Source organism: Argiope bruennichi, chromosome 7, assembly GCF_947563725.1.
Source record: "Argiope bruennichi chromosome 7, qqArgBrue1.1, whole genome shotgun sequence".
In the NCBI taxonomy this organism is placed as follows: domain Eukaryota; kingdom Metazoa; phylum Arthropoda; class Arachnida; order Araneae; family Araneidae; genus Argiope; species Argiope bruennichi.
Window position 1 is genome coordinate 51587044 of NC_079157.1, and position 27994 is coordinate 51615037.

The following is a 27994-nucleotide window of genomic DNA, read 5'->3' on the forward strand; positions in this document are numbered from 1 at the left end:
GTTATCAGTTGCACGGCATTCTATCTTTAGAGTCAGCTTGAGTTCGGAATATTGCCTTATGCTCATTTGTGCAGAATTTGTAAATTTTTGGTTCATTTTGGTGATTTATCATTAAATTAGTAATTTTAATTGCTTTCGGAAAGATGTTCTAAGGATTAATTGGATATTTGGACGCAATGTCTGGTAATTATTCCCATCAAATATTTCGTTTTAATTATTTTATGGCTTTATAAGAAATGGAAAATAAGTGCTCTTAAAATATGTGTTACAGGTTAAAAATTGCCAGAGCAATACAGAATGTTAAAAAGAACTTGTATGTATTTGCAAAAAGAACTTTAAACTTGTATTTTATAGTGTATAAGCGCAAAATATTTGATGATTTTAACGCAATATTTTTAATCCCTTATTTGATTTGTTTTTTCAACTATCTATATTAATTAGATGGTCTTTTCCATCTAATTTCATTCTGAGAATTTATTGTATTATTAATAATCCACATATTGGTTGATGATGTTTCACGTTTATGAATAATTTGGTATTGAATTTTAATATCCGTGAATGTTTCAATATAGTTATAAGTTTGAGAAAAGATAATTCAATGCATATAGAAAACATAGGTAAGACGTTTAAGAAATTCAAAGATAAATGTTATAATTAACTTCGCATTTTTGGCGAGCCGCTGATTCGCTAATATTAACGGCTGCAAAAAATTTCAAGGAAATATTTTGTGTACTTTTATCTTAATAACTCCTCCACAAAGTATTTTTAAACTCCAAATTTTGATGGTTATATAACTCATATTACATTTGAAGCTTTACACCGTTCTATTCATTGATATAAGTTTCTCTAATTTTCTATCTATAACTTTATAGATATTATTATATCACAAGAAGTAGCAGCAGTATTAAAAGTAAAATTTATTACAGTTTTCGCCATTACTTGATTTTGAAGTTAAATCTTAACTGTAAGTAAAATAAAATTAAAAAAATATAAAAATCAGACCTTATACTGAATTTATTCAACATGGGAAAATAAGTCGAATCTTCATACCGATCATCTGTCGAGGGCAAAAAAGTCAAGGTGGCAAATCTTCTCGATCATAAACAACGGCAAAAAAGAAAAAAAAAGTCAGGATGAAATAATAGTAACAACAAGAAAATCAATTCGAGTTCCGCTTCAACAATAAACATATTGTTGTAAAATAGAATTTTTAACAGTTAAGTTGAGAATAGAAAAATTCTACAACAAAAAATATCGGTATCATTGTAAAAAAACAATTTTTTGAATTTTAAGATGATATAAAAATTATTTTTGTGCTGTAATATATTGACAAGTTATTGCAAAAAGAGCACTAGAACTTTCCTTAATTTGCAATTACTTAAAATTTTAATAAAATTTAACTATGTACTAAATGTACTAAATTAATTTCAGGTCAAACGGTTTGGCATATAGTGCATAAACACACATTCTTAAAAAATGTTCTTTGATAAGAGCACTTAAAAGCATCCTTTAGTATCAAAAACTAGAGATCAATTTGAAAATTTTTAAAACATGAAAAGTTGATATTAACATTCTGAGTAAAGGGAAGCTTTAATCATTTTCATAAAATATCTTAATTTTTTGATAAATGCTTATTAATTTTCTTTTTCTTTATATTTATTACACCTTCCTTTAGAGCATTGCTTTCAGCGTCTTTAACTTTTTAATATTTTTTAACGAAAAATATTTCATTGTATAAATGTTATGGAATCTTATAATTATTTTTTTTCTAATATCCATCCATTATCATCAAAGAATACAAAAATTTAATTAAATTTTTTCAAGTAAATGGCAATTAGTTCTTGGAAATATTAGATTAATTTACTATCGTCAAAACAGGGCAAAAACAATTTTTTTTAAATCCAAGTGAAATGAGTGAAAATTGATTTTAAAATTCTATTTTTTAAAGAATAAAAGAAGTTAAATAAAAGTGAGTAAAAGTACATTTTGAAATTCCACTAAATTTCATATTTCTATTCTGAGGATAGCTTAATTGTAAAAACGATAGCAGTCGACCACAGCAAATCCTTTCGATACTACTACGTTCATTGCTGGCGGAGTGGTCGGCTGTTCGCAAAAAGAAGTAGCTTAATTGTAAAATAAAATATGAATATTTTTTAATAATAAAAAGTGGCCTGCGAACGTGCATTTTGCGTCAACAATTTTTTATCATCTTCATCTAAGATAAGAATACTATTAACTTTTTACTCTTGAATATAGTTATCCGAACTTTCAGGATAAAATATTTTCAAAACGCCTTGCGCTCATTTTTCGTATATTAATACCATTAAAGGAAGCTATGTAATTTTGTCACGTGTCAGAATACTTTAACTTTAATTTCATTTTATTATTTATTTAATAGACATTTTTACTTTATCGTATACAGAGTACAAAAAAAAAAAAAAAATAACAATCATCAAAAAATTCGAACTCTAGACTTTGACGAATCTCCATATTTTAGACCACTCTGAGCTCGAAAAACAGATTTTTAGAAACTGTCCGTCTGTCTGTCAGTGACAAAGATAACTCAAAAATGCTTTGAGAAAGATGGCTGAAATTTCGTATTCGGTCTTTGCACCAAATAAGTTTATTTCTGTCAAATTTTAAGTAAAATCCGTTCAGATTAGTTCCATTTGTCCGTCTGTTCGAATATAAGTTAACATAGTAATTACGTAACGAAGAAAGTTAAATAGATAAAATTCAGTGCACAGGTTTAACATCTATAGTGCAGACATCTGTCAAATTTTGAGGTAAATCCAAATACGGGTTGACTGTCTGTCTATTTGTCTGTACTTTCAGGAACATGTAAACGCGGTAATTCAAAAACACGATGACTTAAATACTCAAATTTGGTATGCTACTAAAAGTGTAGTATTTTGCCAAATTTTTGTTTCAATCGGTTGAGAAAAACATACCTAAAACACAAATTCGATTTTTGGATACTATTAACCGCATGCCAGAAATTATTCGCCAAAAATGACATGATAGATTCAGTAAAAATGTAAGTTCATGCCAAAAGTTTATATTTCGTAACTACTATACGCCAACTACATGTAAGGCGTCATGTATGGCGAGTTTATTAGAGATTATGCGAGAAATCTTTTGGGAAATCACTCCCGCTGGTTCATATCTATTGTTCGCCAATAGTATATGTTTGGTAATATATATACAAGTAAATTTAATACACAAGAAAATAAATATCCTAGACAATACCCAAGAGATTTTTTTAGAGATGTTATTTAGTTTTTAAAGCTATTTTCTGAAAAGAAATTTGTAATTTAGTGAAGAATTGATACCTTAAGGAGGATAACGAAGTTAGATAACTTAATGCACCAATGATTACATTCATTGTTAAAAGAGCATGGAATTTATTTACCCAAGGATACAAAATCAGCAAATGTTCTATTATGCCAAAACGCAGTCCATCTCAGAATATTCTTAGTTGTATTTGATTAACCACGACTTTGAAACATCACGAGAACTTCTGTAGATTATCTCATGAAGTCAAATAATAATAATAAAGCTAGAAGAAAAACTCAGGTCATCTCCATAAAATAAGAATGTCTAATAATCTACAATGGCGGAATACATTTCCACTGTCACAGATAAGCCGTGAATCAGATTCATCATCTGAAAGAGAGGTTTTCGGAAGAGTCGTTTGAAAGAGATTTTCCGAGATTTTCGAATGTTGGATTCTCCAATATTAAAATCGAACTTCTATCAATAGGTCATCACGGTCTTTCGAAGAATTCGGGAAAATAAACGCATCTGTGGAGGAATTGGAACTGTTTATCATTATTTAAAGGAATGCATAGAAGCCTGGGAATTGAGAAAGAATCTAAAAGTTGATAATAGTAACTTAAGTACAATGCTGATTGCGCCAGAAAATTTTAAAACACTGAAAGACACTGAAGGTTTTTTACCACCTATTTGAAAGTTTTATGAGTGGAACCCTTTTTTTTGTTGTTGTTGTTGTGGAACTAGAATTTGAAGAGATATTCAGAATTTTGGGATTTTCTTAAACTGTTCCTCGTTTGACAGCAAGATAGGTTACGGGAAGATGAGAAGGAATGTCAGAGAATGACTACTTTGGTTGGGGATCAACTGCCTCGAAAAGGATGTTAGCTTGGTGAATCGCCCGGTGTTATGGACAGATTATGATGAAGACAGTAGCTGGCCACAGCAAATCCTATCAATACTGCCTCGTTAAATAGTGGTGGGGTAATCTACTGTACACAAAAAGAAGGTCACCATGGCCTTCTAATTGCTATTGGATATTTGATGCATAGTCAATATTCTTTGGTGAATGTCGTTACATATCACCAACCAGCGAATGCTGATTTTCATCGGAGAATATCGATATTTTCTAGATATCGGGGTTTCACAACAACATATGTATAAGCACACAGCTTTTGCACTTACCTGGAAATGAGACTTGAATGCCCGAGTGGACACAACTTTTGCAATTACTTGAAAATGAGCTGGAATGCTCTAGTGAATACTACTTTTGCAATTACCTGGAAATAAAGCTTGAATGCCCGTGGACCTAGCAATTATTTTCATTAAACACGGCTAACCGAGTGTTTAAAATAAATATAATACTTTGTGTTATTCTTTGATTGGAATGGGGATGATTACTTGCCTGCACAAGATGTGGCACTTTCAAATGGTTCGTTTTTGATGCTTGGAAAACATAAAGTCAATATTTGAAAATTGTAAACTTGTCCACTCTGGCTCTCACTGCCTCATTTCGAAGTAATTCAAGACAGAAGAAAGGTAAAATTAATTTATGATTGATATACAAATTTTTATTACAGTCGATATTCGTCGACTTTCTTTACCTGTCATCGAATATCTGAAGCGTCCGACCTTGTACTCTTTGCGGAAAATTGACGATGAGCCTCAGAAGTGTTCCCTGCCGAAGTAAGTTGTTCAGATTTAAAGCGTGTTTAAATTACATATTAGTGATGCTTTGTTTTTCATGTCGTATTTCCACGGAAATAGGACCTAATTAAAAAATATGCCCCAACAGGATTTTTCAGAATACTCACAATATAAGCCATCTGCAAAATAAATTCTAGATAAGAATTTCTGGTAACAGACTTATTACCGAATGATTTATATGACTGCAAATGCACACTAGATAGCTAAAGAAGTAGCCGAGGTAATTAGAATATACAATATTCAATATACAGATTGAGAGCAACAATTCTTGATTACAAAAATGCATTCATCAAAAACTATTATACTGAGACACGTGTTTTTTTTATAAATTGTAAATTTCTTTATCAAATTTGTAATCAAACCAATTCGTTTAGTAAATTTTAACATGTGCCTCTTTTGTACTTCGGCGAATATCAAAGTACTATTTTTGTTCTCACAAAGTTGTCTAACATTTGTTATTTAATATTAGGCATATTTTCTGTTGTCTTCGTTTTAAAAGTCTATCATGAATTGGCTTGGCGAAAATCCGTAACGAAGTCTAAACTCTCCTTGAAAAGAAATAGTTATTTCTATTCCATATGTATTTCATCAACTCTATTTTATTAAACTTTGAATTTTCATTCATTTTTACACGTTTTTATCACACGTGTCACATGATCAAAGATTAAAAAGTATTTAAAGACAGGGAATGATAAAAAAAAAAGAAAGTTTCATTCAACGGATTATATCAACGTTTTATAATCAAGAAAATACTTTTCCCCTAACCTGTATAAAACATAGCAAAGGATTATTAACACGAAAAATATTAAGACATGTCTCCATTACGTAGAATTCGTAAATTTCTTAATTTCAATAACTCGAATGCAATGAAATATTTCCCATTTATTTAGATTACTTCTAACGCACCCAAGATAAACTGTCGAATCAGCCCAAAGAATCACACTCGATGTGTAAAGAAAGCTCCTTTCTAAAATAATAAATAAGCTTAACTCCTAATAAAGATGTTACTAATTCACACACACAATAGAAGAGTTACTTTTTCCAAATGAGTTAGGCTATTGTGACTACAGAGCAAATGTGTAAGCAACTTTTGATTTTCATTGTAGCTCACTTATAATAGTACTACATAAGCGTATTCAGACACACCACTGAAAACGTCAAGGGAACAGTAGAGACTGAAATAAGCAAAAATAGACGAAACCATGACATTTTATTTTTATCGTTTCATAACCAAAATATGTGTTTATATTCAACTAAAATAGTGTCGTATAATGTAGTGCTCAATAAAATGAATATTTGAAGGGCCAAGAGAGAAAAATTACATTTTAATGACTTCTCTTATAATGATATTGTTATTAGATTTAAATATCTTTGAAATGTTCCAGGTGTCTTAATTTTTGAAGAAATTAAATGAAATTGATAATAAAGATTTCAGTCAAATATTAAAAGAAAATGGGGTAAGCATTTTATGTTTCCAGGTTTTTTTTAGACAGTTAAAAGTCAATTTTAGTTCAGAAGAAATAAAATTTTTTATAAAAATTCAATAAATGCGCAAAAAAAATATTTATAAAAAATTAGCATTTAATTGGAATTACAAAATCACACACAGTTTTATTAAAATAATTTTTTTTTGTTATAAGGAAAAAAATTTTTTAAAAAATTAAAAATTATACCACTTCAAATATTTTAAAATTTAAAAAAAAATACATATCTTTTAATTTTTTAAAAATAATATGTTTCATCTTAAAAAGTTTCTTTAAGAAATTTGATGGATTTATATCTTAGTATATATGCATAAGAAATTTCACAGCTGTAAGTAAATAAGTCGCAAAAGTGTCTAATGAAGTTCACCTTCTCTTTAATGATGTATTTTCGTTCAACTATTTCAACCCACCGAGGAATATCAGGCTTGCTCTAATGTGATAATTCTTGCTTTCAGCTTCAACCCTGATTTTGCTATATCAGGTGGTAAAGTTTCATCTCAATCGATTCCATGAGATCAAATTTCTTGAAAAGTAATTTTCCAATGATGATTACTGAAACTAAGATACCTTGAGTAATCATAGAAACCCAAGAGACAGTTCATAACAATAATCTTTTTGTTGCCAGTTCCTTCTCTGAATTTTGGTCTGCATCTTTAACATCAAATCTCGATGTATCTACATCAATTTTCTAGTTTATCTCTAAAACTTTATAATTCTTTTCAAAGGCAAATTTTTATTCTAGAATTAACCTTTTTTGCAATGCAGAAGAATTAATTGAACATTTTGCTAATGGCATGAAAATTTTAGAAGTTATAATCTATAATTATTTCATAGAGCACAAGAGCTCTTTCTTCAGTTTCTTCACTCATGATAAAAGTCGTCCATACATTTGGCTGCAATAAGATATTCGAATATCTTATATTGCAGCCAAATATATATAACCATGTCTAAGATCTTGGACAGGGTTACGAAATAATTGTTTAATTGATGCACATTACAAGAAAGTACCCAAATGGTAGTTTTATAAAAAGGAACGTGAAGAAATCCTATTTGTAACAGGACATGCTCCATTCCCTTCTATTTTTCATCGTTTCCATTTATCAGAAGACGACTACTGCTCTTGTGGAGAAGTCGGCGATACCATCCACTTTGTGACATTCTGCCCTTTTACTCTTTCATGGCATCTCCGAAAAGCCTCATCTTCGCTGAAAGTCTTTGGTACAAAAGAGTCCTTAGTCATTCATCTTCCAAAAATAGAATCATAAACATGATTAGATTCCTAATTGATCATGGAAAACTGTTCCAATTAAATTTACCCTAACAATTTTTTAGGGCATCATTTAATACGCCTCGAATTTTATTCATAACTTATCTTTTAACCCCCTCAAGTAACTAATTTTTATAATTCCCTTATATTTTCACTCATATTGTACATTATCATGTTCATTCGCCCAGTTTTATTGTACTCCAGATATTTTTCAGTCTAGTTTTAATCATTTCTTGTTATGTTATATGTACTCGTATTTTGTCATTTGTTTGTTTATTTCAAATTGATTGTTATGTAACTTTTTTTAATAAAGTCCACCTGCACCTATACCAAACCGGAAAGGGGCCACATGAGCTCTGGAAACGGAGGTGTGGTCTGGTGTTAAGTGTTAATCCGTTAAATTTACTTTCGTTTGGAAATATCTAGTAGTTTTAAACCATATAAGAAATTGATGATCGGTCTATCTTCATCATCCAGTATCGATTGGAGAAAGTCCTGACTCATAAGTTATAAAGAATTTAATCTGCGAAATCGTAATAGTATGGCGATAGTCTCTCGTTATTGATTCGAATAATTTTCAAAAGCATCATTCCAGTATAGTTCCAAACTTTATATGAGGATGCCTCAAACACTATATGCACTATCATTTTTTGAAGCATGGTATGGTAAATAGAAATAAAATATAGAAAATAGGATTTTGAATGAATAATCTGATGTCGAGGGAGTCAATATATATTTTACATACAAATAGTTCTCAACTTAGTATTAGAATTTAATCCTTTTCAGAAATTAAAATGACGTAGAGCTGTCCTTTTCTTCACCTAATTTCATTCAACCAAAACGAAAAAAACTATTAAGCATGAAGCAGTGAGTAATAGATGCATTTTTGTGCTATCTACTATCATTTTATCGCATCATTTCTCAGCCGGTTCTTAACTAGATTCTCAGATATTCAGACTTTTTCTGAGTTACTAAAATGTAATGTTCCTCCTGTTCTAGTATTCCTGAAATCACAGAAAAAGAGATCCGGGAAGCTCTCATGACGGAAGTGATGTCTCACTGGTGTTACGGCAAAGCGCCTGCTAGAGAACTTACCATCGTTGATGTTAAGCATTCCATCTCGTTTCAGGTACGCTTTCCAAACAGAGAATGACGTTCAATTAAAAAATTAACTAAGCATAAAAAAGCATTTTAATTCAATGCTTCGATTTCATCACATATCGCAAAAATATTTTAACCTTTAAAGTTCAGATATATCTTCAATAAATATTTCTTTTCAATTCCAGTATTTGCTAGAAACTTTCACTGAAAGAAGAGCTACATGTGAAATAACAGAACCTTATACAGGTAAGTTAGTTTGCTTATAATCAAAGAAATTACTGCTTTTTAATCCCCCACAAGCATCAGTAAACTATGAATAGCCAACCACAATAAATCTTAAATAAGGCCTCTTCAAGATAGGTCTAATATTTTCCGCTTCAAATAGAGAAATCTCTTTCCAGTAAAGACATTGAATCCCCAACCGTCATAAACTGTAAATACGAACTCTTCAAAATAGATGTAAAACTTCCCATTTCAAACAGAAGATTCTCCTTCCTGCAAAGACGTTGAATAGCCGTAATAAATTGCAAATACGAGCTCTTCAAAATAGCTCGAAAACTTCCCATTTCAACAAGAAGATTCTCCTTCCTGCAAAGGCATTGAACAGCAACAAATCGCAAATACGATCTTTTCAAATTAGATCTAATACTTCCCACCTCAAAACAGAGACCTACCTGCAAAGACTTGGATAGCCAACTGCAATAAATCGTAAATACGAGTTCTTCAGGATAGGTTTAATACTTCACATCAAGTAGTGGCATCTCCTTCCCGTAAGGACATTTCGCCAGTTCTACACCAATTGCTATGTCGTGTGTTAATTAAGTTATTTCTCATTCCAGTCCTCGAATTACCCTTTTCTCCTCCTCCATTGGTTCTGTTTGCCAATAAGATAAATCTAGTGTTTTTGATAAGCTAAGCACTATTTTATATTGAGTTTTACTAGGAATCAGCTTAGTCGAATTATGTTGTAAACTCAAAACAACCTAAATTGCATTTTTAATACCTGAAACTAAAGGAACAACACTAATTTCTCTTGTCCCTTTATCCTGTTTCAATAGCCAAAATAATATATCTATTATTACAGATTTATATTTATGCACTTCGTGAGTGATATTTATCATTTCGGTGCATAAAAAAAATACGAAAGTTTATAAACAAGTAAGTTATATCCAATGTGAATTAAAATGCCTGACCGTAGAATGATATTTGGTACAGTGCATTTAGTATAGTGTTCCGAAAAACTAAAATTTCAAAAGATTTTCGTCGTTAATATAAGCTCTCAAGTTGGTATTTCTAAGAATGACATCCTGAAGCATCAAATGGTAAATTCCAACAACTCATTTCCAGTTATTCAGAGAAATCGCTTTTCCAGTATCAGCAAAATGGCATTGCTGACACAAGCAGCCGCTTGCAGTAAATGCGAAACTCGAGTAGCAAAATTTTGTATTTCCTGGCTATGGCAATCGATTTGTTTTATTAGTTTGCAAATGTCTTATATATTACTACAATTAGGAGAAGTAAAACTTCACCAATTACTTTCTTTCTTTATTCTGAAATTGCAAAATTAAATCTATTAAAGATTTATTAAAAATCTTAAATCCTTAAAAGAAAGTTCTTTTAAGGATTTCTCTCTTCCTCTATTCCTGATATATGCATTTCTGTCGACATTTAAACCAACTGTGTGTTGTAGAATTCGGATATTTGCGAGATAGATTCAGATAAGCCTGTTATAATATGCAAGGGTTAACTGTTTTAATGAAAAGCAATTTACTTGTAATATAATTACTGATGTGCATTCAACATAAAATCAATAAACAATTTAATATCCTTAATTAATTTTTTTCCAGATGTAACCGCTGTCAAAAGTTTCTTAGTTGTGAAAAGAAGAAGTGAATCAGATTGTTTCAAAACTACTTCTATGAAAACTTAAGCTCTTTTTTCAGCAAATAATTTTTAAATGCCCTCTACTCTTAATTTCAAATTAATTTGATTAAATAATCACCTTTTCCCTCTTTTATTTTCTCGTATAAGTAATATAAAGGAAATATAGTAATCGTCAAAAAAATTCGAATTCAATTTTTGATGAATTTTCACATTTTAGTTTCCACGAATCTCTGAATTCGAAAAATACATTTTTGGAAAATGTCCGTTTGCTTGCCTGTCTCTCTGTGACAAAAATAACTCAAAGACGCTTTGATCTATACGGATGAAATTTGGTATACGGTTTTTTACAACAAATTTACAGATTTCTATCAAATTTCGAGTAAAATCTGTTCAAAGGGAGACCGTCGGTCCGTCTGTTCGAATACAAGTTAATACGATAACTGCAAAACAAAAAGAGCTACATAGATAAGATTCGGTACATAGATTTAAAATATATAGAGTAGACATTTGTCAAATTTTGAGTCAAAACCAACAAAGGATTGATTGTCTGTCGGTCTGTATATTCAGAAACATAAAAATGCGATAATTCAAAAATGCAATGACTTAAATTTATGAAATTTGATACGAGATTCCGCGACTACAAATGCAGTTTTGTGTGAAATATTTGTTTCAATCGGTTGAGAAAAACATGTCTAAAGCACAAATTCGATTTTCGAATATTATTAATCGCATGCTAGAGATGGATCGCCAAAAAAAAAAAAAAAACTCGCTAATGATTGCACGACAGATTCTGTAAAAAAGCTAAATTCACATTCAAAGGTTAATATTTCGTAATTATTGTACACAAATGCCATGTAAGGCGTTCTCAATCATGGCAGGTTTATTAGGGTATGCGAGAAAGTTTTAGGGCGACCACTCTCATTGGTTATTTAATTTGTATATAATCTTCAGTGATGGAGAAAAGTAATTTTTTCCTTCACAAAATTCATATTTTTAATGCTTGATTCCGAAAAGAATGTCTAAATTTACAGGTGGTCCATGGGAAAAAGATGAGGACGGAGACCCTCCAGATATTTATGATGTCCCTGCAACACCTCCAGAATATTTCAAGAGCTACGTCTACCACCAGGAACTTCCGTGCTCAACGGAAGTTTTCGATTGCGAAGAATGCGATGGTGAAGGTTCTTACGAATGTCCCACATGTTTTGGACAAGGATGGGTACGTTTTCACCTTTTTCCCATCCCCTCTGATATATAATATTCAATGGTGTTGTAAAGGGTGTCTCAAAATTAACGCAAGATTTGTATTTGCCTCCATTTGTACAGTAAAGTGTTGGCAAACCTATTGCCAAACCATTTGATAGCTGATAGTTCAGGGAAAGTAAAAATGGAGCGTTACACGATAGAACGTGTTTTCATTATTGAATAATATTTCAAAAATCATGAAAGGCTGATGGTCACAATTCGAAAATTTGAGAATTGTTCCCCTAGATCGTGTAATTTAACACCATTGGATTTCTTTTTATGGAGTTATTTGAAGTCAAAGGTCAATGCCAACAAGCCCACAAGCACGCGTGCATTGAAGGAGGAAATTCAAAGCTGCATCAATGAAATTCAGCCACATTTAGACTAAATGGTCATGAAAAATGTCGACAAAAGAGAGCATATGTGCCAGCAAAGCTGTGGAGGCCATTTCGCCTGTGTATCATTCCATGCATAACCCTATTCTGTATACTTCACGATTCAATAAAAATATAAAGGGAAAAAAACCCTGCATATAATCCAGTTTTTTATTTCATTTGTGGTGAATCGCATATAATCCAGTTAACAACTCTTCTACCCGAACGATCGTTTTGGTATAATTGTTAAGTTACTGGACTGCTAACCAAAAGATACCAGGTTCTAGCGCATCATTTACCACTAAATTGGTGACCTCGGACAATGAACCTTCAACCTTCTTACAGCTGTTGTGGCGCCATCTACCCGCAACCAAAGTCGTTAGACTCACTTGACGCAGCAAACAAAAGTCGTCAGGCTCACGTGACGCAGCAACCCAAAAGCCGTCAGACACATTGGCGCATCAGCACCCACAAAACGCTCGCCATAACGCTTGGCGCTATTCAAACTGGTTACAGGCCCATTAAGACAACAGCTACTAATACATCACCACTCAACAGCCATATCGTTCGTCTCACCTTCGACTCACTGGAGGGAGAGTGCTGTGGTGAATCGCATATAATCCAGTTAACAACTCTTCTATCCGAACAGCTGTTTTGGTAAAATGGTTTAGTAACTTCACTGCTAACCAAAATTCCCAGGTTCTATCCCTCTCGCATTCACTTACCACTTCAAATTCAAATCTTGCGTTAACACGTTGTTCTATCGTGTAACCCTCTATTTTTACTAACCCCAAACTATCGGCTGTCAAATTAGTTTTTTAACAGGGTTGCCAACACTTTACTGACAAATGGAGACAAATACAAATTTTGCGTTCATTTTTTAACACACTTTATATTAATCATAGAGCCGTTTAATCGTGTTTAATTTCGAACAATATCGGTGCGTGTATATTTTATTCTTTTGCGCGATGCATTGGCTCATCTACTGTCACTCTATATGGAAAAATTCGAAAAATAATTTCTATCTTTATTAGATGGATACATCATTACAAAGAAATAAGAATACTTAACGATGAAAGGCAATACAGTGGAACTCGGTTATTTAAAATATTTCTGATCGTAACTCAGTAATAATCCAATTTTTTCCCCTTGTGTTTTGAATTTTTTAATGACATAACATTAAAATATTGTCTAACATTTTTTTAATAAAATAGTGCCATTATAATTCGTTTAGATCAAATTAAAACTGTTTTCATATCTGAATTTGTTTTCGATATTTAAACTTGCTTATAAATTGTTTTCAGAGATCGAAGTGAATATTTTTAAGGTCTTTATTTCACACGAGATTTATTTTTATTCAATCCAATAAAAAAACATTAAAATTTATCACTTTTTTTTATCATATTAGATATGAACTCTGTTACAGCTTCACGCCGATAGATGGCGTATCTGTCGAGTACAAAGTTTCTGTTAATTCTTTTTTGTATCTGAACGTAGTGTGTGTAAGAACGATTCTGTGCCCTAGACGTGGCACCAATTGTGAGAGGTGTCCTAATATGTAACAGTCTACCTGAAGAGGCACAAAAAATGTGTCCGGAAATAAAATGGCGTTCACCAGAAAGAAATGAGTATTATTTGAAGAGAATTACAAACTCTATTGTTTATTTTGAAATTTTATTTTAGAACTGTCGTATTCAAAGTCATTGCACATTTACTGAAGTTATTTACTTAATATCTGGAAGGTCAAGCATAGATCGACAGTTTTTGTTTCTTTGTAAAATTAGATTTGTTTCGGAGAAAATGTTTAGATACAAATCACATACCGTATATAATTACATTGTATATGAATATTTTTCAATCTTACCTACATATGAAACGGTCATTTAAATAAAAAAAAATTATAAATGCATTTGGAAGCATTCTGCTATATGACAGTATTCATTTTCCAATTTCTCTATCATGATTTATATTTTTGAATTTACACTCAGTTTTACCATGGTGAAACCGGGTCCGAAATAGTGCTATATGACATTGTCAGCATGAGAGTAGATAGAAGAAAGCTCTAATGTTCGTTATAAAAAAAAAAAATTGTGTGTGTGTGTGTGTGTGTGTGTGTGTGTGTGTGTGTGTGTGTGTAAAATCACGTTTTTTATTTATTTATTTTATTTTTTGAGGAAAAAACCTACATAGATAAATTTAAGAAGCAAAACTTTATCTAAATATAAAATTTGATTCAAATCGTTTGAGTCGTCTCCGAGATACACAAAAAATAAATTTATGCGTATATAAGAATTATTCCTTTAAAGTTATAAAATTTCAATTATTAGCCCTGCAATTAGATTAGATTTCAAATTTTATCTAGATTTCAAAATTAACGTGATTAATTCGAAGTCTAATTAAATGTATATTCATTTTTAGATTGTTCCTTTTAGCTAAATATGTTTTTATTTTGCACTCAGTGATTGGATGAATATTTCTAAACCCACTCCCAATTTAAATAATTTTTATTTCTAGTTCATGAAAGTTCCTGACCATTAGATGTATCATTAATGGTCGCTTATCACACATCTTCTATTAATCGCAAAATAAAACTTTGTCAAAACTTGATAACACCTGGATTTATTTTATTTTTAATGTGTTGCATCAGCATTTAGTACCAACAAAATATAATAAATAAAACTTCTAAAATTACCAAAATGTTGAAAAATTAAATACTACTATTCTATGGAACTAGACAAATTCGCTTGTGTGACAAAATAACGCTTGGAGTTATAAGAAAAGAATTTTAACTAAATTAATATTCACACACACACAAGAGAAGTTCTGAAAGAATTTATTAAATTATCGTTTGCGTTTTTTATATAAAAAAAAACTAAAAAAAAAATTGTTAAGTTGAGAGGTTTAAATTAAAGCACGTACATGGCAGTATGCATAACTAATCAATAAGAATGCAATATGCTGACTGTGCAAATAAAATTTAAAATACTTTTTTGTTGCAATAAGATGTAGTTCATTAAAGTAGGTTGACATGACTAACTTAATCCTACTATTATGAAGGCCAAATAGATGGCTGAAAGTAACAGGTTCATTATAATTAAAATTTGGCGCAGAATGAAAAAAAAAGTAGATCTTGAGTCAAAAAACACAACGCAAAGCAAATAAACATGTTTGACTATAACATGAACGATATCATCATTCAAATGCGCCTACTTTACTTTATGATTCATTTTACTTATTGTTTAAATCTAATGATAATATATCTAATGATTCGTTATATTTCACATTAACCAATAGATGTAGGATGAGAAATAGTCTATCTTAATGACATTAAGATAGGCTCTAAATAGAAAATAGATAGATCGGAGTCAGTCACTCGCACATCAGAGTCATTTTCTTTTTTGAAATTTTGAATAGGATTGTAATTGAAATTAATCAAAATTTTGGCATTTTGCCAAATATTCGCTTCCGAAAATATTACAGTACGCAAACGATTTTTACATCACCTTAAAATTCAAGGAATTATCTTTTCAATGATTTTTTACATCACCTTAAAATTCAAGGAATTATCTTTTCAATGATTTTTTAATCATGCAAATTAAGTTTCTATTTCTAATGGTTGAATTTTACTTTAGTGCGTCCCCCGATTTGCCGCCAATATTGTGATCCAACAAAATTATTCTTTTTGTACTCGTATTTTTAAAAAATGCTTGGTTTTCAGCAAAAAACAATGGTTGTTTTTAATTGATTGATTGATTCCAAGGTTCAAATTTTACAAGAATTAGAGAGAGGCACATAGAACAATGAATAAAATAGCATAAGGTTTTTATAATAGTATGAGTTAGTTATATGACTATCAAATAAAGAAGTTAAAAATATTTTGCTTAAGAAGCTATTAAGAGATAAAGTTACATAAAAAATTGATTAAAATTTTTAGTGATCATTAATCTAAGCGAACTAGTTGGTCGCCTTAGGCGGCAAGTCAAATAATAAAAAAAGAGTCATTCAAACAATTGTGCAAGGATTACAGATTCTTTTCCATCTTCAACTTCGATTACTTTTTAGATTAAATATAAAATCTTCTTTCTTTCAGGAGTTTTGTGTGTATTGCAGAGGTAACAAGTGGAATCCTTTATATGTTGATGGCGGTGATTTTGATTGCATAAAATGCGATGGCTCTGGTGAAAGAACGTAAGATTTCTTTTTAAAGTATTTTAAAAAAATCATTAAAAATAAAAACTTAAACTATAGGTTAATCATTAAAAAGATAATTTGATAAAGGTAAAAGATAATTTTTGATATCATTAAAAAGATAATTTTTTAAACTTTAGTTTGACGTTCATCTTTGAGAGATGATATTTTCGGAAGTTATCCTTGAAAAAACATTAAAATTTCGATTAATTTAAATTCATTCTAATTAAAAATAAAAAAAAAATAGCTCCGAGTTGCACATTTTCGACCCCCAAGGTATACAAGTGCCAAATCTAGCAGCTGTAGGTGGAATGGTCTGGCCTGTAGAGCGCCAACACACACACATTGAGTTTTATTACAAGTATATAAATTACGAAACAATAGCATTCTGGTTCTCTTAGTAACAATATTATTGAAAGAATATTGGGTAAAATCCTAGATGGGTCCACCTCTTGGCGACTTATTTGAAACCTCGCCAAGTTGACTACTAATTGAATATTTGTTGTTATTATTATTTTTCAATTAAAAAACGATACTTGAAGGCCAGAAGTAATAAATATAATAAAAAATAAATATAATAAATAAATAATAATAAAATAATAAATAAATAATAATAAAATAGTAAATAAATAAATAAAAATAATAAAATAAACATAATAAAAAATGAAATAAAAATAAATAAAAAAAATATCCGTCTAGGTTGCCACATTGGCGACGTTATCGCCACTCGTTTGGCGAGAATTCAAAAAGACGTCAAGAGGTGGGCTGTGCTAGGATCTACCCGAATATTACTTTAGATATCTAAACTTACTCTTTAACTTTCCAGATTTTATTTTAAACAAATAAATGGATAGTTTTTTCCATTGATTATAACATTACAAAACCGGTATATTATCATATCAAAACTTTTCTTATGATTCTCCTTTTCTTATTTTTTATAAAATATTTCTTATTATTTCTTTCTTTTATTTCCTTTTCTCTTTGTCGTATAAGAAATATACAAAGCGGAAATAATGTAATTGTAAAAAAAATTCAAACTCGAGATTTTGACCAATTTCTATGTTTTATATCCCACCGGAGTACGAAAAACATATTTTTATTATTATGTCCATAGATCTGCCCATCCCTCTGTCTGTCTATTTGTTATCGTTTTATAACAGAAAAATAGAAGAAATCTGACTAGCGTTTAAATCACAACACTCTAAGTATCAGACGGACGAGTCCATTGAAAGATTAATTTTTTCGTAGGTAAAAGGTTTAAGAAGAAGAGACACGAAGTGATTTCATTTAAAAGAGTGCAAAATAAATAAATAAAAAAGATCTTGACATAGATTTAAGTAACTGATTGAAAACAAGAGACCAGATATTTGAATAAACAATAGAAAAAAGCTCGAGTTCCATTACAGTAACAAAAAAATGTGATACTTATGAATGAACAGTGAAATATTGGCGATTCATTGGCGATAATACGATTTTTTGTATAAACAGCACATACAAATGCTTGTTTTCTTCTCGTAAGTTATCATTCATAGGTTGACGCACTTAGGTGTTACATTTGAGGAGATTTGGCTTTTTCATCGTTAATTAATACCAAAATGTAGTTAAAATTGGGAAAGTATTGAGTAATTCCTTAAACCCTGAAAAATCAATCAATAATATAATTTTTGCATGAAAACACATAAGGTATTTTTTTTAAATAATATCTTAATGGCAGTTTTTAACAATGGAAATTTTTTTTAAAAAAAGCGATCGAGGTTTTAAGGTTTTGAGTCTAGGTCCATCAGCAATATATAAATATTTCTTCAAAGAAAAGGAAAAAAATACAAAAATCTTATAAATTACTCGTAACCTCAAAAGAAGTTTAATCCACAATTAGAATATCTGTAAATAACAAATAAATCACAGGAAGAGTACCTTTAAATGGTATTTAACCAGTAGGTAATGTACCTGCAATATGTATTTTCATTAAATCGTAGTAAGTTATTAGCAATATAAAATTTAATTCACTGATTAATTTTTAATTCATTTTTTTTTAATTTTAAATTTCATTGGAAACATTCATTAAAGTATTCTGATACAGATAAAAATGAACTGGTGGAGCAAATTGTAAATTAATTTATAATTTTGAGTATCGTTTATTTGATAAAGTGATGGAAAATATTCGGCTCTGCTTCCGGATACAGTATTTCTGTAAAAAAATTACATAAGTTGAATTCTATTATTCGTAAAAATAAAGCAAGGACAGATTTGGAGATCCAAATAAATAGGCTTTGAAACAAAACAATAAAAAAATTATTAATTTTAACCCAATCTGCTATTTTCGTACAGTCAGATAGATAACTGAAACCCTCGATTGGGCTTTTACGCTTATCCAACAATATAGCTGCTGAAGAAACCAGCAACACGGTTGCATATGATAACCCAATTTGACTTTCGCAATAACTACTACCTACGATTCGTCCATCCAATCCACAACTATTTTGTAATTTAGCCGCTAGTAGAAATCAGTCAGGTTTCTTTAATTCGTTCTTCTTTTACTTCGTTTATCCGTTTTAAATGTTTTGGTTTTTAATTTTTTTTTTTACTCGAAAGATTTGCTAAAGAAAGCATGCTTCTTTGAAGGTCTGATTCAAAATTTCATTTTTTTAAGTGTGGAATCTAGTGCTTCAATGATAATAGTTTGTTTGATTTCATTAAGAACATAAGTTCAGAAATCTTTAGAATGAATAAAATATCATCACAAATATATATGCTTACATAAAGGCTTCAAGCCGAACATTAAAAGATAAAATAAAATAATAAATGTTCAAGCTAATAAATTATGAGCAAAACACTGAATTATATTATATCGTATCGTGTGTCAGTAATCGTTTTTACTAATAACAAAAGAAAATGCGTGTGTGTGTGTGTGTGTGTGTGTGTGTGTGTGTGTGTGTGTGTGTGTGTGTGTGTGTGTGTGTGTGTGTGTGTGTGTGTGTGTGTGTGTGTGTGTGTGTGTGTGTGTGTTAACGCTTTATAGGCCAGAAAGTTTAGTCTGGATCTACCAAATTTGGCACAATATACTTTGAAATATAAGAATGTGCACTTTGAGGGAATTTTTGTGAAATTTTAATTATAATTTTAATTAATGAAAAGTTATAAATGATTTTGCCATTTCTTTTCGCAATAACGTTCGAAAGTATTCCCATATAAAAATTACTTATACCTTTTAGAAGTTCTAGAAATTATCTCTTCAGTGACACTCATTTAGTTCGTGTAAAATTCTTTAGTCTGTATTTAATGAACTTTTAAAGATTTTCACTGTTTGAGCGGAAATGCAAATCATTTTCATTGTTGTTACTAATATTTCATAATAATAATTTTAATAAATTATTAAATATATGTTAAGTACATTTTATAATAATACATTTCATGGTTTTTAGTTACTAGATTTATACTCTGGCACCTTGCGAACACTATTAAATGCATTTTATGCGTGCATATCATTATATAATGAAGAATAATTTTTTAAAAATGATATGAAGAACATGAATCATGCCCAAAACTTATCATATTAAGATATTTCGAACCAAAACCTTGAATTTCTTCTATGTTTTGGTTTTATACATAAAGCAATATACAAAAGAGAAAATATTTTATTTCGTCAGAAATTTTAGCTCGAGATTTTGACGAATCTTTTTTTAGATCTTTAAGAGTTAAAAAAAACATACATACATACATATGGAATCATTATATAATCAATTTTTAATTTAGAATTATATTTTTTTACTCAGAATTTTCCTTAGAATGATATTTTGAACACAATTGAAACAAGATAAATTAATGAAACTTAATTAACGGAAATTTTATCTCCAATTTAATAAATATGTATCAATTTTGAATGGTAAAAGATACTTTTTCAAGATGTATTGTACCTGCAGTTTAACATTCGCTTTAAATGATAAATAATCTTTTGATCTTTCATTTCTCAAAAATAAACTCTTCAAAAATTACTTTACGTAAATACATAGATGTCTTTTTTTTTTTTTTTGCACTGTTTTCAAAATACTAAAAAAAATAGAATTCAATAGACTAATACAGTGGTTCTTAACCTTTTTAAGCCGCGACCCAAATTTGAGAAATATATATAAAAAAAATCTTCAATCCTACGACGATTATTTTTTTTTAACTTACAAATTTTTTATTTATTTTTTTAATAATAAAGATAAACAAAAGTACTTTTCGATCCAAGGAAAATTTAATTAATAATCAAGTGTTTTTAATAATTTTTATTGACCAAATTAAAATATATTTACAACTTTTAGAAAATAATTGACATTTTAACTTATTCCTAAAAAAAAAGAAAAAGAAAAAAAAAAAAAGAAATATCAATACATATGTTAAGTCTTTTAAATTTAAAATGCAAGTCATACAGTTTTAATGAGAACCTTGTGCTTGAATACATTCATTTTCGATTGTTGATATTTATTCAAGTCGTCATTTCTAAAATGTCTGAAATTTGGTGTATTACTAACTTTTTTGGTTCGACTCAGCGCGACCCAAGAAATATGCTTCGCGACCCAATTTTGGGTCGCGACCCATAGGTTAAGAACCGCTGGACTAATACATGGGTGGCAAACCTTTATAACCAATTTGCCATTTTTTTTTCTAAAGAAATGTTTAATGAGGTATAGACGTGCTGTCAAAAAATTTTGACTTGTGATTATTGAAAAGATAATAAAACTAAATGCTAACAACTCAAAACTCTTTATTTACAACGAAAAAATACATTTTGGACTGTATAGTAGTAGATGTTTTAGTTATACGCGTAATTCAAATTAAAGTAACATTAGTGTAACTTTTGTTGTTACAGATTAGATGACAAATAACCTATATTAGGATTGCAAGATGTTACTTTTATTAGAATGCATGCTGAATTGGAGTCATCTTCCAAATGATTTCTAAGCGAATTTTTAATGTTTTTTATCTCTAAAAATAATGACTCGCAGGCATAGGTAGATGAAAATATGGTTCAAATAGCATGAGCTAGCTTCTTCAAACGGTTAAATATGCCTGGAATCGAATTCCATGTTTCCAAAATTTCGTTCCTGACATTTTTACTTATTTTCCTTGTTAATCTTTTTGTTTCAACCAATTCCAACTTTTTCTTTGTTTCAATAAATTCTTGAATCTATATTGAACTAGACTGGAAATCAATCAGTTGCATTTCAAATTATTCAGTTTCCAACCAATGAAATTGGGAAATAAAGTCACATGCAAACCGTTTTGATCGGTGGCGTGCCCAAAATATTGTGTCGCGTGCCATTGGTTCGCCATCCCTGGACTAATATAACATTGCAAGGTCTGATACAAAACCCCTCCTTAAAAATTGAATTATAAGGTTGATAACATTGATAGAAAGTTTATTCTATTAATAAATGAAAGCAAACTGCCTGAAAATATTTCTATTTTCTCCTCGATGTGCAGGTGCTGGGATTGTAATGGAGACGAGGATGTTGATTGCAAAGTTTGCGGCGGAGCAGGTGAAATGAAAACTTATACGCGACTCCTAGTGATTTGGTAAGTATCGATAAAATCGCCCGCTTTTGTTTTTCTCCACATGGGTTGATTTTATGAGATTGGAAAGAAAGTTAAATCTTTCGCTATCCTCGCCTTTTTATGAAGTTATTGAAGAAGAAATATTGATTACGTTTTTCTTTTTGAAAATTTTTTATTCTTTAAGTATTCTTGTAAGTATTAAGTCAATTATATTGTATCTTTCTTTCTTAAGGCATTCTTTTGAAAATAAAAATGTAAATTATTCTTGATTTTATTTGCGCCTGTAAGTACACTCAAGGAAGAAAAATAGGCAAAGCTTAAAATTTCAAAACCATTTGAATGGAATTCTAATTTAAGAACTTGAAATAAATCACAGAAGAAAAAAGGAAAGAAAAAATTAGTAAACGTTATTTTTGACACTAAAATAATTATTCGCGATTTCAGAGAGTCTGACATACGGGCATGAATTGGCTTCATTTCCTTCTTCAAATTTTTTTTATTACCCTCACTAACCTTGTAAAAATCATCTTATTAATATTCTAACTGTATGTTATTTATTTCAAGGTGTAATCACGTAGATGATTATATTGTAGAAAAAGGCTCGGCCCTCAAAGGACATCGGCTACGATTGGCCACAGGAATAAATGTTTGTGAAGAGGAAGACCTCACTGTAAGTAAAATTTGTGTACCAGTAACGGATTCTTCGCTGGTACAGTCTTCTGTTTCTTCAACTGTATCTTTCTTCACTGATACAATTTTTAATACAGTCTTCTGTAATAGCATCGGATTCTTCAACATTTTCTGTAGTTGAAATCTTGCATATTAGATTTTTATATACATTCAAATTTTTATATATGCTTTTACATTTAAAAAATTCTGAAATACAAATCATGTATATCCTTTTAAATAAAAAAAAAGCTTTGTGACCAGTTAGTGGAAATCAGTTTCGCTTTATCCAGATTTGATTATTGGCACTGAGCACACTTCATGCCATGATAAAAGGACATCGGATTTCAAATCGAATTTTTTTATATGACAAATGTTCTAAAATTGTGTTATATTTTGAAAGAGCATATCAGACAGTTTAATGTCAATACCATTAGCATTTGCTTTTGAAATGTTTCAGTGTTTTCACTTCAAAAACTCAGGATTGTGCAATATACAAAACAGTTATTATTCTATTTCATTTATTAAATAAGAATCTTATAAATTACAAATTGTTTGACTCAACGAAACTTTCCATTTTCGAATTAACTAATGAGCATTATTAAAAGGATAATGAAACACACACACAAAAAGGAAATAATTTATTTTATATACAGTGGCTCAAAAAATTGAGAGTACACTTTACTTTTACTTGATAAATCCGACTTTCAGTTTAAATAACTTATTACCGGAAGTGCAAACATATTTTTATTTTAACACATAACAAATGGTTTAATTTAGAGTAAAAATAAAGAAAAATCAACGAAAAATTTCTAAATTGAAAAGTTTCAGAAGCATTTTAAATAAACATGCATAAAATTTTGCCTCAAAAAATTGAGAATACAACAATGGAATTTTTGCAATATCACACATAGAAACAAAGTATCACTATTAAGTTGCATATCTTTTGGCTCTTAAAATGGCCTCTAAATGTCATGGTACCGATTCGACCCATTTTTGGTGGTATCTGAAGAAATTTTACCCCATTCTTCTTGCAACACTTTTTTTTAAATGTGTTTGTTTCTAATTTTGTGTTTTTGGACCACTGCTTCGAGTGTGGTCCACAGATATTCAATGATATTGATATCGAGGTACTGTGGTGGTGTGTGTAACTGCTGTTTACAATGAAAAAGACGTATTTTGAAGTTACGTGCAATCTGTTTGGGGTCGTTGTCCTATTGGAAAATGAAATTTCCATCTAAACCCAAATTTTTAGAACTTTCCTTTAGATTGCTGCGAAGTATATCCAAGAAAACCATAACGTTTATAATGCCATCTATAAAAATTAAATTTCCTACCCCGGATGAAGCCATACAACTTCAAATCATGACGGAGTCACCATCATGTTTAACTGTAGGACGTAAATTTTTTGGATCCAAAGTAGTATTAGGCTTTCTCCATACAGTAGGATGGCTATGACTGCCAAAAATGTCGAGTTTTCTTTTATTACTAAATATAGCTTTCTTCCAAAGGTTATTGGTCTTCAATTGATGAGTCTTTTGCACACTTCAAATGCTTTTTCTGAATTTGCAAGCTGATGAGCGGTTTCTCTCTAACAATGCGACTTTTATATCCAGCATGTCTAATGACATTTCGCACAGTTTCAGCACCTTCACTTCTGCCTATGATTTGAAAAGTTTCTGCAACAAGTTGGATAACCATATAGTCGCAGCAATTTAATGAAACCTGTTAAAAATTTGGGTTTAGATGAAAATTCCATTTTCCAGCAGGACAATGACCCGCAACAGAATGCACGTAAAATCAAAATATGGCGTCTTTTTCATTGTAAACAATAGTTACACACACCGCCACTGTACCCTGACATCAATACCATTGAATATCTGTGGACCACACTCGCAGCAACACAAAATTAGAAACAAACCCATTTAAAACAAGTGTTGCAAGAAGAATGGGGTAAAATATCTTCAGATACCACCAGAAATGGGTCGAATCGGTACCATGACGTTTAGAGGCCATTTTAAGAGCCAAAAGATATGCAACTTAATAGTGACACTTTCTTTCTATGCGTGATATTGCAAAAATTTCATTGGTTTATTCTCAGTTTTTTAAGGCAAAATTATATGCATGTTTATTTAGAATGCTTCTGAAACTTTTCAATTTAAAAGTTTTTTGTTGACTTTTCTTTATTTTTACTCTAAATTAAACCATTTATGTGTAAAAATAAAGACACGTTTGCACTTTCCAGTAATGTGTTATTTATATTGAAAGTGGATTTATCAAGTAAAAGTAAGGTGTACTCTCAATTTTTTGAGCCACTGTATTTCAAAACTTTTCTAAGATTTTTTTTCTAGTGTATTTAGAAAAAGCTTTATCTTTAGATTATAGAATGTCAAAATATCAAGATGGAGACAGGAATGCGGTTGAAGAAATGGGGAAAATACTTTTCCAACTTGGTAAGACACTGAGCTTTTACAACCACACTTTTAGTCTTTCATCTAGTATTCTTTCATTAATAATAAATCCATTCAACACACATAAGACGACATGATATATTAAAAGTGTAGAACAATCGACAGGATTATTAGTTCAACAGAACGGGTGAAATCTTAATGACTTAGGTGCATATCTTCTCTAAAAAAAACTTTAGCATTTGCATTTCTTTTCGCTGGCCGAACGCTGTCAAGTAGATCTGGTTTTACTTTCTGTTTTGTACTTCTTCTGTATTAAGTTGCATTTTCTTTAGCGTAAAATCCACTTGTTCTGAAAAACATAAATATTATTGTATTCTGAATATGAATCCTGAATACATTTTTACTTTACAGTTGATGCCTTTGACGCATTTCCCGATTACAGCTGTGAGCATGGCTTCTGTCGAGCTAATAAAACGCCACGCCAAGAAATACAAGGATGAAAAAGTTTTGAAGCAGGTAAGTGAAAAAAATATTCTAATTGTATTGAATAAATCTATGAAGATGTAATTAATTATCGCCATAAATGTGTAATATTGTTTCCCTACGCAGTAAATCTCATTGCAAGCAAAAAAAGATCAACAGATATTCTTAATGGATGCTGAATGAATTAAGTCCTATTCGTTTCAAGTTCAGTTTCGAATTCCTTGGCAAACATTTGAAGAAAAATTTGGTGACTTTAATGAAAAACGTTAAGGTTTTAGAATATATAAGGGTATCTTGGCGATATCTCTTATTGGATTGAATTTGGATTTAGATTTCTGGCGCAAGATCCTGATACAGAATATCTCTTATTAGAATCCAAGTTGCAAGATCCTTCTAGTATATCTTCGATGTTCTGACATGAGACTATAAAAGCGGAGATGCACACACAAAAAATAGTAGGCAAATGAATTATTTTCAGTTGCAGTGTTGATCTCCAGCGAGTTCTCTCAAAACACTTTGTGCTGTTGCCGTTATTTAATGATTGCTTGCGTGTGAGCTGGTCATTTTTACAAATATCTTTTTTGTACACTTCGTCTTTCTTTTATTATTTGTGTACCATGTTTTTGTGTGATATAAAGAGTCGTTGCCTTTTACTGAGCCTGTTGGAGTTTTAATTGTGTAGTTTAGGAAAGGAGTTTTTGAAGATTTTTCGCAACAACATGTCCTTCAAAACAACCGACTTAAATTTTAAGCTTGCAAAGTTTAGGTTAATTAAGACAGAAGAAAAAATACTGTCAATTCTTCAATTTGTCAATTTAATAAAATATTCAATTTTTGATTGAAAGTCGTTTTCCCACTGCACTTTCAGAACAATTTATTCCAGCAGAAACTTTTACATAAAATTTAAATTTTTGCTTTCCCGATGATATCAATTTTATTTCCCTTCTCTTTTTTTCTTTTAATTCTACTAATTTTTCAAAACCGTATTTAAATACATGCAGATGATTTTTAATTTCAATACATGCAGATGGTTCAATAAAGAAATTAATAGATAATACAATAGTTTCTCCTTTTCCAAACAACAATGAGACTAAAATTTTCTACTTTTATTTTTTTTATGGTTTTGTTTTATTTTTAAAAAATATTTTTTTTATTGTTGAATAACAAAAAATACATACGAAGAACTGTAGCTTGAAGACGTTAAATAGAGTTCTGGAAGAACACTAAATGAAAAGTTCAGAAGCAAACGATTATCGATTTGTACCAAAAAAACAACTGATTTGGTTTATTCTTTTTTTTTTGGTTTGTATTTTCATTAATGAAAAATTAATCATTTAATTGTTTCTAAATGTAATTATTTTTTTTTACATTTTAGTATTTGTGAATAAATTTTGAATTACTTATTTAACAAACATTAAAGAACAGATTGAACACATTAAACAGAATTCTGGAAGAATACTAAAGGAAAAGTTTAGAAGCAAACGATTATCAATTTATACTAGAAAAACAAATGATTAATGATGATGATTGATGAGAAAAATTAGCAGTTGGCAGTTTTCGAAAATTATCGGATTCTGCAGTTGGCAGTTTTTGAAAATTATCGGATTCAATTAATATTTTCTTTTTATTATAATACATTAAATAAAAGGATTTGGAGTATTTTCATATTTTATAGAAAAATAGTTTTTTTATTAAAAATGTTAAATATGAAAATATTTTAATCCCACGTAATAGCAGGTACATTATGTGGTATTTTATAAAAATTGATGATGTTATCGGTAAAACTTTAATGCTAATCTTTTTTTTTCCAATGCATGTAGTATTCAGCGATTTAAACTTTCCGCCATTTATACCATTATACTTCTGGCTCCATGGAAAATATAGAAGATGGATAATACTATATTCTATAATGTTCGAATAAAGATGTTTTAGTTTTAATCATAATGCATATTGATTTTCCGCTCTTTTCTTTTCTTTTCTTTTTTTTTTAAATAGCGGCATAGAGTCTTCATCATACCAGTAGCTACTGTACGCTACCAGTGGAAGAAACACGAAGGCACCTTCTACGTGTACGGAAACGAAAGATTGGTACATTTTCCAGATTATCCACAGAAATGCTGCTGCTGTACGCTCATTTGAAGAAACATTTAAGTGTTTATTGCAATATTAAGAAAAATATAATCAGAAAATAACTGCGTTAACTTTATGGTGATCAGAAAATTGAATGTTTCTGTGAATTCAAAATGCCAAAAATTCAACCACAATTTGCTTTATTTGCTGTCTTATGTGAGCACTTGTGGTTAGAATATCTGTAGATGTTTTGTTATCATTTTTTTTCGTGATTTTCATTGTCATAGTTTTTCTTCTAAA

General features: G+C 30.0%; 1 protein-coding gene across 2 annotated transcripts; it reads left to right on the forward strand.

The window, feature by feature from the left end:
- Window positions 1–44: 44 nt before the first annotated feature.
- Window positions 45–27994, forward strand: LOC129976366 (protein SSUH2 homolog). 2 transcript variants are annotated; one of them, XM_056089894.1, is made up of 11 exons: window positions 45–183; window positions 4857–4962; window positions 8734–8863; window positions 9021–9081; window positions 11751–11938; window positions 16429–16526; window positions 21993–22085; window positions 22629–22734; window positions 25109–25183; window positions 25553–25657; window positions 27620–27994. In XM_056089894.1, the coding sequence occupies exons 1-11, from the start codon at window positions 177–179 to the stop codon at window positions 27761–27763; spliced, it is 1113 nt and encodes a 370-aa protein (XP_055945869.1). In that variant the 5' UTR covers window positions 45–176; the 3' UTR covers window positions 27764–27994. The 2 variants fall into 2 exon arrangements, with proteins under 2 accessions (XP_055945869.1, XP_055945870.1); XM_056089895.1 differs by lacking the exon at window positions 25109–25183.